Source organism: Miscanthus floridulus, chromosome 12, assembly GCF_019320115.1.
Source record: "Miscanthus floridulus cultivar M001 chromosome 12, ASM1932011v1, whole genome shotgun sequence".
NCBI lineage: Eukaryota > Viridiplantae > Streptophyta > Magnoliopsida > Poales > Poaceae > Miscanthus > Miscanthus floridulus.
Genome location: NC_089591.1, coordinates 74,598,610 through 74,616,377, shown reverse-complemented (window position 1 = coordinate 74,616,377; position 17,768 = coordinate 74,598,610). Strand labels below are relative to the sequence as shown.

At 41.0% G+C, this 17,768-nt stretch overlaps 1 protein-coding gene across 1 annotated transcript; it reads left to right on the top strand.

The window, feature by feature from the left end:
* Positions 1-2,329: 2,329 nt before the first annotated feature.
* LOC136497600 (kinesin-like protein KIN-14H) lies at positions 2,330-8,405 on the top strand. The gene is made up of 17 exons (XM_066493453.1): positions 2,330-2,695; positions 2,832-3,068; positions 3,158-3,302; positions 3,480-3,589; positions 3,672-3,791; positions 3,913-4,116; positions 4,310-4,519; positions 4,592-4,666; positions 4,772-4,918; positions 5,083-5,227; positions 5,325-5,434; positions 5,882-6,040; positions 6,132-6,334; positions 7,271-7,352; positions 7,515-7,619; positions 7,701-7,805; positions 7,891-8,405. Exons 1-17 carry the CDS (start codon positions 2,660-2,662, stop codon positions 8,068-8,070), a joined length of 2,373 nt encoding a protein of 790 aa, XP_066349550.1. The 5' UTR covers positions 2,330-2,659; the 3' UTR covers positions 8,071-8,405.
* Positions 8,406-17,768: the final 9,363 nt, after the last annotated feature.

Below are 17,768 nucleotides of genomic sequence, written 5' to 3'. Positions count from 1 at the left end.
AGACGGCGGATTACCTCTAATGAGTAATGGCCATGGCGTCTCGTCGTCGTCGTTGTCGCTCTCTCTCGTCCTGCGCTGAATCGACTGAAGCCTGCAGTTCCAGAGCGGCGCAGCGAAACAACAAACAACAGAGACGCGGCACCTTCGCGCTGGTGACTTGGACTTGCCTCGTCGCGCTCGCGGCGCCCAACACGAAAGGACAAAAAAGAAAAAAGGACCGGACGGAGAGCAACGTCGCAACACGCCCGGCCCGGCCCGGCCCATCACCGAGGCCCTCGCCGCGACACGGTAGTCGAGAGCAACAGGAAGAGACGGGGCTTCCGACCTCTCTGGAGGCTTCCCCATCTACAGTGCAGGGAGGCGAATCCACAGGCGATTCGAGGACCAGCGTCGATCTCGATCTCGATCTCGATCTCTCCCTCTTCCGGTGGCCTCTCCGGCATCGTGGGAGGTGAAGGGATCAGCGCCCGGTGAAGCTTTTCTACTACTCCCTTCCTTTCCCTTTCAGACAGGTTCGACCGTTCGTTTTATTCAAAAATTTACGTAAATTATAAAATAAATAAATCAATATTAAAGTATCTTTAATAATAAAATAGATGATATTTATATAAAAATTTTGAATAAGACGGTATCTAAAAGTAAAAAACGACACTCATTTTTTAAACGATGAGTATAGTTCTAGGTACGCTAGGTTTGTCTTCCACGGCATCAATGTCGTATGGGATCTTTTATCCCTTGCTTGGCTTCTCCGAAGGCAACGGCGAGCTCGACGCTGTTTTCGGCAAGGATTTGGTGAGGTTCTACTCCCTTCAGGATTACTCCAGCGACGGCGTCAGTGCAGATGACTTACCGGTTCGTTTGGCTTAGCTTGTCGTAAATGATCGTAAATTTCTAGCCGGAACAGGATTTTTCTCTCACACAAACCAGTCAACAGTACTTCTTCACGAACCAGCAACAATACAAACCAACCAACTGAATAGGCTGTTAACTGGAGAGGTTTCTACGAACCAGCAACAATACGAACCAGCCAACCGAACAAGCCGTTAACTGGAGAGGTTTCTGTGAGGTACGTTTATCAACTGCTCGAGAGATTGGGTTGGTGTACTTCTTTCCCCTTCATGGGTTCTTTGTTGTTCGACGATTGTCATCCCTCATTGAGGCGACAGGCGACAGGCGACGGATTCCGGTCTTCGCGACGAGCTTACGGCCGATGGCTGGTTGCCAGTGCGTTTATCGATAAAAGGTGCACGGCTCGTCTGGGTTAGTGCCGCTAATGGCCCTTTTAAATCCTGTCGATGCTTCGTTCGCGCCGGAATCGGCTTCAAGCTTCTTCTTCGGTGGTATTCCCTGTCAGCGACGATGGGGACTGCTGAACAACGACTCCAATGGGCGACGTCGGAGAAGAAAGGGAGGACTTCCCAAGGACTTTAATGTAATTTTATTTTATTTCAAGGGTACCCTTGTAAGTAAGGCTGGATAACGAGCCGGCTCGGCTCGTTTGGGCTCGGCTCGTTCTGGCTCGTTAAGATAACGAGCTAGCTCGGCTCGGCTCGTTATCCTAACGAGCCAGAAAGCCAGCTCGGCTCAGCTCGTTAAAAGCTCGAGCTGGCTCGTTAAGCTCGCGAGCCAGGTATAAAAAATACACAAAATATAATATTTGCATTTATCTAAAATTTAAGAATAATAATAATACAAAAGAAATAAATCTAACAACCTTAAATCGAATAAAAAAATTAATATACGCTAATATATATACAAGTATAATAAAATACTATAGTATTCATACATCTAACTACCTTAAATGATACTTTTTTCCCTGGAAGCTTGCTCGTTTAGCTCGCGAGCGGCTCGCGAGCTGGCTTGAGTTGGCTCGTTATAGCTAACGAGCTCAAATCTTGGCTCGGCTCGGCTCGTTATCTTAACGAGCCGAGTCGAGTCGAGCCAGCCACGAGCCGAGCGAGCTAACGAGCTTCGAGTTTTTCGTCCAGCCTTACTTGTAAGGGTCTGGATGTAAAGTTACTCTTATATAAATAATAAAATCCAATCCTTTATTAAAAAAAAAGAGCAAGAGAAATAAGTTGACCGTTCGTGGTTCGTCGGATGTGCGTGCCCGGACTGCCCCTGCCGTCCCCGTCCCGTGTGGACGAGAGCCGCGAGACCGCGCCACGCGCGGGCCTCCTAGGCCGGCCCGCCACTGTCACGACCCACGAGCGCCCGGCCTGCCGGCGTGTGCCACTGCCACCTGCCGCGCCGGCTCCGCACCATTCCCACACAGTGGCAGTGGCAGGGGAGTAATATACACCGCCCTGACACATCGGGCCGGGACGCCGGGTGCCCCTCGTGGCTTCGGTTCAAAATATTTCGAAAAGGCTCCGCCGCCTCCTCCCCTCCCCTCGGCTTCTCGCTCGGATCCGAGCGAACGGAACAATTCCTACGAATTCGAGGCTGGTTTCGCTGCAAGTCCATGCGAGCTCCGCGATTTCCCTGAGGTTCTCTTTTCACCGATCCAACAAAGCGCGAGCTCGTCGGCGCTTCAAAGCCACGAGATTCTTTGCCGTCGAGTTCACTCCACCCCGCACCAAGAAAGCTCCACCTCCCCCACCGCGCACTAGAAAACTACTCCTAGCTATTAACCCCTAATCCCACCAGTAATCCCACCATGGCCTCGTCTCTGCCGCCGCGCAGCTCCTACCTGGTGATTCCCCCTTTCCCTCCCCCCGCAGCAGCAGACTTTTTCTTGTAATCTTGTTCTTGCGTTGCTACTAATTCGCGTTCCGAGCTGGCTGCGATTTGACGAAATGTGGCCGCGGTGACGGCGTTGTTAACTGCAGAAGAAGGAGAACGCGGGGCCGGCGCGCCGGGAGATGGGGTACAGGTCGACGCCGCGCCGGAACGTGCTCTCGGCTCTCAACAACGGCGAGGCCAACGGTGGGACTCCGTCCGTGCAGGCGGATGGCGGCGGCGCCGGCGTGGCGGAGGTGGCGCCCGTGATCGAGTTCAGTGGGAGGGAGGATGTCGAGCGCCTGCTCGCCGAGAAAATGAAGGGCAAAAGCAAGAACGATTTCAAGGCGGGTTTGGGACTTTTGTTTACTGATGAGATGTGTTATTGTTGCGGATTTACGGGGGGCGGTACCTTAAATTGGTCGTGCTTATGCAGGGGAGAGTCGATCAGATGAGTGACTACATCAAGAAGCTCAGGGCGTGCATCCGGTGGTACATGGAGCTGGAGGATGGCTATCTGGCTGAGCAGGAGAAGCTCCGAGGTGCTATGGACTCTGAGAACAACCGTCATACCGAATTGGGTAATGAATCCTCTCTCTCTCTCTATTCGTTTCTGTCTGCCTGATCTGTTGGGTGGAAAAAATGAGCCCTTCTCAGCACACATTGCTATTCAGGTCTGAAGATTCTGAATTATTGTTCCATCATTAGTTGAGTGTACCTCAGAGCCACAGTATTTATTGATAGAATTCTCCTTTCAGAGAGCCAGCTCAGCAATGCTATTGAAGAGCTGAAAGCTACTAACTTGGACTTGACAAGGCGTTGTGAGTCTCTAGAGGAGAGCTTCAACAAGGAAAAGTCCGAAAAACAGGTGAGGGTGATCTTGTTTCACTGTTGTGATAACTTCTATATTTCCAACTGGAGTTTTATATGCTCAATTGTACATATGGCAGATCGCTGTGGAGTCTTACGAGAAAGAAAATCAGGAAAGGTTATCAGCTGAGAGTTCACGAGATGTGCTGACTGTGGACCTAGAAAGGATCACTCATGATGCTAAGCGGTTTAGTGAGCAGGTAATGGTTGAAAGAGTTTTTTTTAGAAATGGTGAATATAGTCTCATTAAATATTTTCACATGGTTTTGTATCTTGAAACATGTTTGTTAACATAATATGTGCTGTGAATTGTCAAACCAGCTAAAAATGGTCCAAGACACGAATAAAAGGCTTCAAGAATACAACACCAGCCTGCAACAATATAATAGTAACCTTCAGGCTGATGCCTCAAAGAGTGGTGAGACTGTCTCAAAACTTCAGAAAGAGAAGAGTGCCATGATGGAAACTATGTCTATTCTGAGAGAAAGTAACAACTCAATGGGCAATCAGCTTGAATCTTCTAGAGTGAGTATTTCCACTAAATATATTTGATCGACAATTTATTTAATTTTACATGCTGTCATAAGAGAAATCATGGACTATTCAGTGAATTTGGATAGTGATTTTGTGTTGTAACCTCTTTACAGATGTATAATACACAATGTGTGACATATGTGTGTATTTTTTTTAAGTTTGATATTTTTTAATGCTCTTTTAGGTTTCTCAACAAGAAGCTATTAGAGTGAAGGAAGAGCTCAGGAAAGAAGTGGAGTGTCTTAGAGTTGAGTTGAAGCAAGTTAGAGATGATCGTGACCATTCAGTTATTCAATTGAACAGTTTGAATATTGAACTTGGTAATTACAAGGAAAAGATTGGTAAAACTTCAAAAGAATGTGAAAGTTTTCGCAAAAAAGTATCTGACCTTGAGGTTTGTATCTTTAGGTTTATACTCGTCTCTGTTATGCATAACTATTGGGCTTAAATTGCTCTCCATTTTTAGGAAACGTGCAATACACAACAAGAACAGATTCGGATATTTCAGAAGCAGCTTGCAGTTGCGACTGAGAAGTTGAAGGTTAGAAGTTGAAGCATATCATACTAGTGTTCTTTATGCCTTCACAAAATATATACACTGTTCCATTATTTGTCATCTTAAAATTGATACAATTCAATTATGCAGCTCGCTGATGTAACTGCGATAGAGGCGATGACAGGATATGAAGAACAAAAGGAGAAAATAAAATACCTTGAGGAGCGTTTAGCACAGGCAGAGTGTCAAATTGTGGAAGGTGACGAGTTACGGAAAAAACTCCACAACACTATATTGGTAATATATCTGAAAACATGATTTCTCGCTCTGTCTATATATAATATGTTAATAATTAATTTGGTATTTATTGGTATGATTTTTCTTTTCTCAAAAAAGTTTTTAAATTAATGGTTCACGTGTATGACCTACTCTCTAGGCAATAATCAACCTCATATTTGCAGGAACTGAAAGGAAACATTAGAGTTTTTTGTAGAGTTCGACCACTTCTTCAATTTGATGGTGATTCCAATGGTCCAGAAGGTGTCTCTATCTCTTTTCCAACATCTGTAGAGTTTACTGGACGTGGTATTGATTTGATAAACCAAGGTGAATGATACGTTCAACTTGTTATTTCTTGGGTTGCCCAGTAAGTTTGGGATAATGACACTAGTAAGGTGTTGTCTTTTTTTTCTTCGTTGTGTAGGTCAAAAGCTCTCCTTCTCATATGACAAGGTTTTTGACCATGATGCTTCGCAGGAAGATGTGTTTGTGGAAATATCGCAACTAGTCCAAAGTGCCCTTGATGGGTACAAGGTACTAACATCGCATGGCAACATGTGCTAATCGATAGTATATTAAGTATGAATTGTTATCTTACCTTTTAAATATTGTCCTTTATTCCCAACATGATGAGTAAGGAAGGCACTGGCAACTATATGTGTAAATTATTAGTCAGTTGAGTTTCAAGCAACAAGGATACCGTAGTTTTTTTTTTTGCCCTCCAAGACATTCCACATGCTATTTTAGTTGATCATTGTTGTGTTATGATTATTTTTCCATTGATCATGACATAATATGATAAAAAAACAAACCATGGTAATATTATTTTGAACATCTTTGCAAGTGATGAGCGTTTCAAAACTCATTACATAATTCACACACAATCATGTTTCTGTTAGCCTCATATGTAATGCCAATCTTTACTTTTCCCTAAAATAACTTGTGATGGTAATATCATGTTTATGTGTCTCTGTGATACAGGTATGCATATTTGCATATGGTCAAACTGGATCTGGTAAAACTTATACAATGATGGGTAAACCAGGAATTGATCAAAAAGGGATAATACCTCGTTCTTTGGAGCAAATTTTTAAGACCAGCCGGTTTCTAGAATCTCAAGGATGGAATTATTCCATGCAAGTTAGTCTCGCAAAGCTATTTAGCTTCTAAAGTATTGTTTTACTTTATGTTGTTTCTAATTTAGTCAATGCATATTTCATTCATTGTGCAGGCATCAATGTTGGAAATATACAATGAGACCATTCGTGATTTGTTAGCGCCTGGTCGGTCTAACGGTTTTGAGATGACGTCCAATAAACAATACACTATAAAGCATGATCCTCATGGAAATACAACCGTGTCTGAGCTTACAATTATTGATGTCTTTGGTATTGCTGATGTGACTAGTCTACTAGAGAAAGCATCCCAGAGTAGGTGAGTTACTCTAATTTCAGTATTGTATATGACATCTATTAGTAGTAATTGTTTGCTTAAATAGGATAGATTATCATTGGTTTGTTATTTTCTATTATGTATAAGGGGTAGCATCTTATTATAGAATTGATAAAACCATATGTGTTGCTTATTGTTTTCATGGAAAATGAATTTGTTGAGAGTTCACATTATATCTAAAATGGCTATTTCTAATTCAACATCCTTCCTCCGTTCCAAATTATAAATCGCTTTGATTTTTTTTTTACATCCATTTTGATATGCATCTAGATATAACATATGTCTAGATACATAGCAAATTCTACATACCAAAAAAGTCAAAGCGACTTATAATTTGGCAAGTTCTATAGAACGGCGATTAGACCGGCTATGTTGTATGGAGTAGAATGTTGGCCTACAAAGATTCGACATGTTCAACAACTGAGTGTTGCAGAAATGCGTATGTTGCGATGGATTTGCGGTCACACAAGAATGGACCGAGTTCGGAACGATATTATACGTGATCGCCTAGAGGTAACACCAATTGAAGAAAAGTTTATCCAACATCGGTTGAGGTGGTTTGGCCATGTCCAAAGGAGACCTTCAGAGGCACCAGTGCATTGTGGAGTCCTAAGCCAAGCTAATAATATGAGGAGAGGTAGAGGAATACCGAAATTGACATGGGGAGAGGCAATAAAAAGATATTTGAAAGCTTGAGATATACCTAGAGATCTATGTTTGAATACGAGTAATTGAAAAGCAGTTATTGAAGTGCCTGAACCCGTGACTTGGGGCTCTTGGTGGGTTTCAACTCTAGCCTACCCCAACTTGCTTGGGACTGAAAGGCTATGTTGACTTATAATTTGGAAAGGTGGTAGTATATCTCTGCGTGACTACATATCTCGATTGGATCTAATATTGTTATCTGCATTTAAATAGGTCTGTGGGTAGGACTCAGATGAATGAACAGTCTTCCAGAAGTCATTTTGTGTTCACATTGAAGATATCCGGATCTAATGAGGTAGATTGGAACATTTTCATAATTATCACACCAAGATCTACAAAAATATATAGTGTTCCTTATGCTTCTCTTTCAGACTAACGCAAATCCCTTTAGACAAATATTTTGCATGCTAAATAACAAATCTTGAGAGGATAGCTTTCTTTTTTTTTCTTATTGCAGAACACAAGCCAACATGTCCAAGGAGTCCTTAACTTGATTGATTTAGCTGGGAGTGAGCGTCTTGCTAAAAGTGGCTCCACAGGTGATCGCTTGAAGGAAACTCAGGTGAGTGTTTGCTTACCATAGATTTTCCAATATTCGAAGCATTTGATAATGCCATATATTCACATTACTTTTATGTTCCAGTCAATCAATAAAAGCTTGTCGGCTTTGAGTGATGTAATATTTGCGATTGCAAAAGGAGATGACCATGTTCCCTTCAGAAATTCAAGACTTACATACCTATTGCAGGTCAGTGATCCCTGAATGTCTATCTAGAGTTGTATGTTGAGTAGTCCATTTGAAATAATCTCTTAGCTGTAATTTTACTTTGCAGCCTTGCCTTGGAGGTGACTCGAAAGCTCTCATGTTTGTCAACATTTCACCTGAGGCATCCTCTGTTGGTGAGACGATATGCTCATTGAGGTTTGCTTCAAGGGTAAATGCTTGTGAGATTGGAATACCAAGACGTCAGACACAAGCCCGGCCCATCGATTCTAGGCTCAGTTATGGGTGAAGATAGTTGTAGGCGTCATTGTAATGTGATATATAATGAGTTGATTTGTGCCACATTTGGCCACAAGAATGATGCCCAACAGAATTCTTGTAACTTGTACAGTGTAGGCGATGGTGGTTTGCTGAGAGCAACATATGTACGAGTGCTTACATCTTATCACGCTTTCCTTTTTGGTGTAGCAGACTTGAGTAATATTAGTTATGACGGCGGGTTCAAATGTGGAACTACGATTTTTTCTTCTTCTGCCAAACAGAACTCATCTGTTGGTTTATGGCAACAATGCAGCAATGATTCTGTGATATGCTAAAATGCTACGAAGAAATTAGTTTGTACCTTGTAAGCCGTAACTTATATGTGTAGCCATGGAAGCTTGCACGGAGTTGTGCAACCTTTGAAATGTCTGTATTTCTTCATTTCTACTCCTTCACACTTATTTGGGCCATGAGTGGCTGTTCTTTTCGCAATTGTGATTCCTTGACAACACAGCAAGAACTAAAGCATTGCCTCTGAAGCAGCCATTCTGAGAGCCAGTTTGTATGTAGCTTCTGAAACAAGGGTGATGCAGATGAACAATTCATAGCGTTGCTACACTATATGAACCTGACATGTTTCCCAGGTATCTTTGTTCTTTCTCTGATTTTCCCCTTTTTTATATTCTCATCCTACGTATTATTTTATTTAAGTTTTTTGTTTTAGTTTTTTCATATTTTGTAGTCTCCCATACATGATCTTATACTAATTCTAATAACTAGATTAATTATTACAAGATGCCAAATAGGCCCCCTAGGCAGCATCAGGACCAGCGGCTGCCAAAAACAAGGCGGACGGCGAGGATGACGGACGGCCGTCGGATGAAACGAACGGCTGAAATCGCTCGTGCTGGAAGTGGCCTAGGCGGGAAGACAGATTCTTGGCCCAGGCCCAGGTTGCGGCCTGGGCACGGGGGAGAGCCACGCGCGCTGGTGGGCTGCTGGCCATTTCTATCGCTGGGCCACGCGCGCGCAAGCAGGCCTCTAGGCCGAGCAGGCTTCGGGCCGAATGCACAGTAATTTTAGAATTTGTTTTATATTTTCAGAAGCATTTGTTTGATAATTCTAGGTTGAGTTTGAAGTTCAATCTTTGCTCAAATTTCAAACCAACGAGAGAATTTGTTCAGAGAGTAGTTAAGTAAATAGAAATGCTTCTGATAATATTAATTTTAAGATTATTTTTTATGTTTCCGCTGCAATGATGTTGATTATCTTCTAATTAAATTTGAATCAACAGGAGAATTTAATTTTAAAGAGTAGTTATACGTTTTTCAAGTTAAGAACAATATTATAAGTTTATTCATGAGTTTTTTTCCATGCATTAATTACATTTCTGCCTAACGGTGATGTGAAATTAATGTAGAAGAATATTGCTATTTTTCTGACCAAAGTTGATGATAGCAAAGTTGATGACAGCAATATTATATTTTTTTATTTATGAGTTTTATGTATTAATTCTATTTTCAGCCCAATGATGATGTAGAATTAATATAGAAGCACCTTGTATGTTTCTATTTTAACCGACGAGATCACTCAGCTGCAAGCCAACAGGCTGCTGCTACTGGGTTATGTGAAGGAAAAGTTTTTGCGTCGTTCTACTTTTTGGTCGGTACGACAAATGTGAAAAGGGAACTCAGTTGGCCCAAAATAAGTTGAGCCAATTTAGGGTTGCTTTGGGTCAAAATGAGTTTAGCAATTCTCTCGCTTAAGTTTCCCCTGTTGATTAGTTTATTAATTTTCTGATTAAATTAGAGCCCGAGGGAAGATTTAATTGAAGAATAAAGTATAAGTGAATATTTTAGTCGTCATGACTAAGTTTTCGTTACTATAAATTGTATATTTTTCCATCATTATGATAAGAGTTGCAAGATTAAACATGTGTGTTACAGAGTATTCGGATTTATTTCTGAATTTAATGTCTTAATGTTCAAACACTTCTCGTGTCCTCAGAGCTTATTCCGACATTTACGTCCCATTTAGGGAATTATTCTGCATGGGGAGAAGTTTGGCATAGTACCTATGCTAGTCAATCCTGCATGGCGGGAGAAGTTTTGTGATGTGTAACATCATAAAATTTATTCCTTTTTGACATAGATGAAAAATGATTTAATCTTTCATTTCTGGTGTTCATGAAAACATAGGAAATAATAATTTTTTATTAAATTAAAATTTATCATAGGGTTAGCTACATGGTTGAGCATTCATGCTGCTGCAAATTTACTTTGTGATGATTGAGATCCAACAAAATTTCAAAAAAAATTAAATTGGATTTGGAATTGCATTTGAAAAATATTTAAAATAAAAAAAGCTTTCTTCCTCTCTTCTGGCCCACAGCGGCCCACCCGTTTTCTTCCTCCCGCGCCCCCTCCTAGCTTGGCCGAGCCGCACGAAATCTACGCATTAGTATCAATGTTTTTCATATCAAGAGTTTTAGAATTTCATGGTTTAAATCCTAACTTGAACAATGATTGTGCAACTAGATTTGTAAATAAAATAAATGAGGCTTATAATTTTTCTTTTCTTCTTTAAAACGAATCTAACGGTAGTTGTATCTTGTTCACTATAGCTCTGATTAGCGTACTTTTCGCGTCTGTGTGTTCGTAGTAACGTGTAGAACATCTTTAAAACATTTTCGTTTGTTGTTTCATCTGTTTGGTGTATTGTTCTAATTTAGTTCTACTGTTTGCTTCATGTATGACTGCATGGATGTTTGTGTGGTGCTTTATGATCCTGTCTAGTCGATGAGCTTTACGTGTTGATCAAGAAGAAGTTTCTTTGAAGTTTTAGACTTAAAGAAGGATCAGAGTTTTAAGGCAAGTATAGCATGAGATCTTCTTTGTTGTCCTATACACCATTAATCACTTATCATATTACATGTGGCTATCTTGATTACCACTAAGGATTTTCTAGTACTTTGCACCTTGTGCCTTGATACCTATGGGGTATTGCATTGGGTAGTATGATGCTAGTGCTCAACTACAACCATGATCTTATAACTTGACTAATGGAATATACAATAAATATTAAAAGATGCTTTTTAACAACATGGAACAAGGGGGCTAGAGCATTGGGTTATTTTATGGTGCTCTAGATTTCTCTTCCTAAGGACTTATCTATAAGTGATTATTTGGGACTTACAGTATAACTGTGAGGGATAGATGGCTCTGACTTTAGCTCACTATGTGGACCTTTTCTAGCTTGTTAGAGGTTACCTTTATTGGCATAAGAATGACTTGTCGAATCAGGTATAGGACAGCCTCTACTCTTATGTGTATAGCTATGATGGAATTGTGCCATTCGACAGGGGGGTCCTATATCTGTTTGCCGAGTAAATCTAATGGCCCTAACTTGTTAGACGAACCTTTGAAAGGCTTCATAGTGAACCCTACCGACCTTCCTTAGTGGGTCAAGAGACTGATCACCTCGGGCGAAAGGGTAAATCACGACTCACGATGAAAGTGTACAACCTCTGAAGAGTGTAAAACTGGTATATCAGCCGTGCTCACGATCACGAGCGGACTTGGAATATTTACGGAATAGATAACGAATACTGATGATACTCACGATGAAGATGCTCACTAATGATTACTGTTTATGATATTTATTATTCATGTTTACCTGATCATGTGTTTATATGGGCTTATGATAAACTTGTTGCTACTCAATTGCTAAAATCATGACTTATTAAAAGCTAATCATAGTTAATCAGTGTCAGCCTTTTGAGCCTCATAAACCTCATGATATATTTGTTGAGTATGACATATACTTACGCTTGCTTTACTTTTTAAATCTTTGGATAAAAATCCCAGATGGGTACCAGATTGCTAGAGTTTGGAGAAATTAGGCTTGTGATCAGCCAGTCAGTTGTCTCTGTAGAATTAGAGTCTTCACCCGAAGATCAGAGTTATCTTTCCACTGTTTGTTGTCTAAGGTTATATCATTTATACTAAGTACGTTATATATTGAGCATTGTCTTTCGATATTACCCTTATTTGTAGCTATATGTGAGATTTGACTTCCTGGCTCACATATGATGTGTATCTAATTTTGTTCTTAAAATAGGGTGCTACAAAGTGGTATCAGAGCAATGCTAACTATAGGACGCAAGCCTAGTAGAAACTGGTTGTTCTAAGGTTTAGAAGTTGCTACAAAAACCCTTGCTCTATAAACTTTGAAATTTTTTTCTCTACTATATCTCTACCCTTGCTATTCATCTCTACCTTGGTGTTTATTTTAAAGTCTTTGTTCCCATCTCTACTCCTTGATTTGATATGCTTTTAGAACCTTCTCCTACCATCTTCTTGCATCATCGGGAGAGGAACATTAGGATCTTTACCCTTAATATGGAGAAAACGATAGTGTCGCAAGTTGAGTCAATGATTGAGTTGTGCACCTTTATTGCTTTGTTGAATTATCATTATGCTTATGCTTATTTTGGATCTTTGTAATGATTGCAATGATCTTGTTGGGTGTTTCCACAATTTCATTTAGTTCATAGGCCTAATGTATAAGGATTAATGAAATAAATAATTGGGTTTTGGTTATCACCTATTTCCTCTATCCTGTTTTTTTGGAGTAGCCTGCACTCTTTGGCTTATGACTCTGATTTTGGACGATCAAAGATCATGAGAAAATTCTAGATAACAGTAGACTTCAATATCTTTCTCCGATCATAAGAATCACCCTGGTAGTTATTTTGGTTATGAAGTTATGAAAATCATAAGATGATGCACCTACGCTGTCTAAAATCTAGAGTAGTTTTTATTGTGCCCTATTTTGGACTACCTGAACTGCAGAATTTGGAAAAATATTCTGCAAGGAAGTTGTGGAGAATTTTATAAGATTTCCAATGGTATAAGCTACAACTTTATTGGATTAACAGAATGGGAGTTATAGTTGTTTTACTGCACTATGTTTTCTGCTCGTGAGGAATTTTAGATTTCTTGATCATGCCCATACACGAGAGTATCATTGGGATGTCAGAACGCCTTGATACTAGTTAGCTCATCTAGAAGAAGGTACAAGCTACCCTTTTTGTGTTCCCTAGTTGATCTTTTCTTAAGGGGGTAGCCAAAGTGAAGGTGGTTTTGAAGATTCTAGCTCTTACTGGGAAGGAATCCTGCTAATTCTAATCCACCGCCATCCAATTCCCCATTGATAGAGCAAGCTTTGATGATGCAGACTTAGTTATTATAGACTATTGCTCAAAGAGTGTTGAACCACCCACATCAAACACCACCTATTGACAAGCGTTGTGAATTTATGAAGGGATACCCATCGACATTCTCTCATACAAGCGAACCACTAGAAACTGATGACTGGCTTAGAGTTGTAGAGCGACAATTGGACATAGCTCAGTGCGATGACTATGAGAAGGTGTTTTTTATGTCCGACCAACTCCAAGGCGCAGCACAAGACTAGTGGGAGTCTTACCAGTATGGGCATCCCAACAATGTTGGACAGATCACCTAGAGGGAGTTTAGCGAGAGCCTCAGGTCGTACCACATTTCCACAGGTGTGGTAGAACTTAAGCAAGAAGAGTTCCCCAACTTGAAGCGAGGATCTATGTCAGTGTGTGAGTATCCTAACCGGTTCACTCAATTGTCACGCTATGCTTAGAAGAAGTGGATAATGATGCTAAGAAACAGAAACACTTTTTGAAAGGACTGAATGATGGAGTTTAAATGCGGTTGATGACTATGGTGTATCCTGATTTCAAAACATTGGTGGACAGAGCAATTGTAATGTAGAACAAGCGTCGAGAGATAGAAGAGAAGAAGAGAAAGTGTGACCTTCAATGCCATTTAAGAAATATTTGTCTTTGTTTTGCTACACAACCAGAATGTCAGTCACACCATATGAATCTGCTTGGAAGTACAGATCAGGATCAGTATGAGCAACCAATGAGGAAGTGTAGTATTTTAGTTCTCAAAAGCCATGTGTGTCATCTCCCACTATTACCGTGATAACGACAAATACTTCTACTAGTAAGGAAGGTTATAATTATGGTGAGGTTGAACGTTATGAGAATGATTGTCTTGATAAGTTTGTCGAAAACAATCAAGGCCAAAATCAACAACAGCAGGAGCCAGAACAGAATGTCCATAGGAAGCAGGTGCATGGAGATAAATTAAAGCAAAATTACATCCCTAGAAGTCTAAACAATGTGGATATGATTACCACTCATGGAGCTAAGGAGGCTGTGTGTGGTTCAATTCTAGTAAACTCAACTCCCGCCATGGTGTTGTTTGACCCAGTGCTTCACATTCATTCACCTCTAGGGAATATGTGGAAGATCATAAGATAACTATGCTTCTAATGAGGAAACTAGTGATAGTTAAGTCTCCAGGAGAAGAAATAAAGGCAAACCACATATGCCCAAAAGTAAGCGTTGATATAAAGAGGGTAAACTTCGAGGCAAACCTTATTGTTTTGAAGTTAGTGGACATTGATGTTATCCTTGGAATGGGATGGTTATCTGCAAGCAAAGGAGTGATTAAGTGTGCCAAACGTTCAGTGCTTCTAACCACACTGACAGGAGAAAGAATTGAGTATGAGGGTATTCCACCTTTATCTGAGGAATGCGAGGATGTTAAATTAAAAGGTGTGCATATCGATGATAGTAAAGTGGACTGTGAGTTACCAGATGTTAATGTAGAGGAACAAACACCTATGGTGGAGCTTAATACGATTGGTGATCACGCCTATATAGATTATCCAGTCAAGATCTTAGAAACTACTCAGAGTACTCTAAATGGAAGGGTACATAAAGTGTATAAGGTTCAAAGGAATAACCAAACCAAGGAAGGTGCAACTTGGGTAAATGAGGATCAAATGAAGACATAGTTCCCACAACTTTTTGAGGTGTAACACAATCATAGCAACTTTTTGAGGTGTAACACAATTCATAGGTGGAGTGGTAATGGTTGTGCTACAAGAGGTGTTAGTGGGAGCAACAATAATGGGTTCATGAAAAGATTCATTAATAAGATCATATGTTAGTTCCACATCACATGTTACTATCACTTGCTCCTTCTTGGCTTCCTCCTTCTTGACTTGCTCAATGAGAGAGGAGTGAGCCTTTTCAAGCTTTGAGTGAGCCTTGCCAAGCTTCTCATGGGCATCCATTAGCCCCTCATGAGTGGCATTGAGCTCATCAAAGGATTGCTCAAGAAATTTTACTCTCTTGTGCAATTCTTTGCACTCCTTTCTCTTTATCTCATTGCAAGCATGCACTTGCTCACACATGTCTATGAGCTCCTCCTTGGAGTACTCCTCATCTTCATCATCACTCCTACAAGAATTACTTTCATTATCATCACTCTCATTATATTTTTATCTTGGTAGGCTTAGCCATGAGGCATGTTGATGGAGTGTCGAAGATGGAGGGCTTGTCATTGATGGCGATGCTTGCTAGTGCTTTCTTGATTGATTTCTTGCCATCATCACTAGAGTCATCACTATCCGATGAGCCATCACTATCCCAAGTGACCACATAGCCTCCATCCTTCTTCTTCTTTTGAAAGGTCATCCTCTTCTCCTTTTTTTCTTTCTTGTCCTTCTTGTGTTTGTTCTTCTCATCTTCATCATTGTCACTACTGTAAGGACAATTGGCTACCACATGATCGGGACTCTTGCAATTATAGCATCTTCTCACATATTCTTTGCTCTTGGTATGATCTCTTTTTTTCTTGCACCATAGCCTTTCTTCTTCATGAACTTGCCCATCTTGCGCACAAAGAGAGCCATAGCTTCATCATCAATATCACTAAGATCCTCATCATCACTTGACTCTTTCTTTGACTTGCCCTTATTCTTGTATGATGATGAGCTAGCCTTGAATGCTACACTCTTCTTCTTCTTGTCCTCATCTTCCTTCTTGTCCTCCTTGTCATCCCCCTCCCTTTCCACACGGTATGTCTCTTGTGTCATGACTTCACCTAGTACTTGGTTGGGGGTGATCTCATTTAATCCTCCTCTTATGTTTAGCATTCTCAACATTTCAAACCTTGGAGGTAGACTCATCAAGAACTGATGAGAGACATCATCATTCTTAATCTTTTCTCCCAAAGCCTTCAAATCATTGACAATGACTTGCAAGCGATGGAACATCTCCGGTATGCTCTCATCATCTTTCATCTTAAAACCTATCAACTTGTCCTTGAGAATATATAACTTGGCACTCTTCACCTCTGGTGTGCCCTCATAGGTTTCCTCCAATCTCCTCCACACTTCATTTGCTCTTTCACAATCCTTGATTTGCTCAAACACCTTTGGATCAAGGGCATTGTATAGGGTGTTGAGAGCCATTGTATTGCATTGCTTGTTAGACTTATCTTGGTTGGTGGGATTGTCGGGATTAATGATAGCATAATCATTCTCGGTTACATCCCATACTTGATCATTGATTGAACCAAGATACACACTTATCTTTCTCTTCCAATAATCATAGCTTGTGCCATCAAAGAATGGTGGTTTGCCCCCCCCCACATGGTTGAACACAACTTGAGCCATAATTTGACACCGAGGTTGTTAAGCCTTCAATCAAACGGTGACCATGGCTCTGATACCACTTGAAAGGTCCTAATATGGCTAGAGGGGTGAATAGCCTATTTAAAAAGCTACAAATCAACTAGAGCAATTTGATTAGTATAACAAATAGCGTAATGCAAACTTGCTCTAGCTCTACAAGGGTTGGAAGCCACCTATCCAACAATTCTAGTTGCAATAAATACTTAGGCACACAAACTTGCTATGTAATTCCTCACTAAGAGCTCTCAACCTTGCTACTCTAAAGAGCTCAACTAGATGAATGTAAATAATAAAGCAAGCGTTCAATTCTAATTACACTAAAGAGCTTGTATCAACTAGTTTGCAAGAATGTAAATGAGTGAGTAGAGTGATTATACCGACGTGTAGAGGATGAACCGATCACAAAATGAATATATAGCCAATCACCGGGAGAATGCCAAAGAAGAGAGACAATCGATTTTCTCCCGAGGTTCACGTGCTTGCCAACACGCTATGTCCCCGTTGTGTCGACCAACACTTGGTGGTTCGGCGGCTAAGAGGTGTTTCACAAACCTCATCCACATGATTGGACACCGCAAGAACCGACCCACAAGTGAGGTAACTCAATGACACGAGCAATTTACTAGAGTTACCTTTCGGCACTCCGCTGGGGAAGGTACAACTCCCCTTACAATCACCGGAGACGGCCACAAACAATCACCAACTCGTGCCAATCCTCCACCGCTGCTCCAACCGTCTAGGTGGTGGCAACCACCAAGAGAAACAAGCGAAATCCGCAGCGCAACACGAATACCAAGTGCCTCTAGATGCAATCACTCAAGCAATGCACTTAGATTCTCTCCCAATCTCACAAAGATGATAGATCAATGATGGAGATGAGTGGGAGGGCTTTGGCTAAGCTCACAAGGATGCTATGTCAATAAAAATGTACAAGAGTTATCCCTTGAGCCGGCCATGGGGCTATAAATAGAGCCCCCATCAAATAGAGCCGTTGTACCCCTTCACTGGGCAAAACACGCTCTGACTGGACGCTCCGGTCATACCGACCGGATGCTGGCCCTCAGCGTCCGGTCGCCCAATGGACGCCACGCGTCACCAGCTTCAAACGCTGTTCGTCAGATTTCAACGGCTACGAAG

What these genes read in the sequence shown, in the direction of transcription:
- LOC136497600 (XM_066493453.1), top strand. Translation starts at nt 2,660, where the DNA reads ATGGCCTCGTCTCTGCCGCCGCGCAGCTCCTACCTG. An exon ending in CAACCGTCATACCGAATTGG is followed by an intron (nt 3,303 to 3,479) that starts GTAATGAATCCT and finishes TTCTCCTTTCAG; the next exon opens with AGAGCCAGCTCAGCAATGCT. An exon ending in ATCAGCTTGAATCTTCTAGA is followed by an intron (nt 4,117 to 4,309) that starts GTGAGTATTTCC and finishes ATGCTCTTTTAG; the next exon opens with GTTTCTCAACAAGAAGCTAT.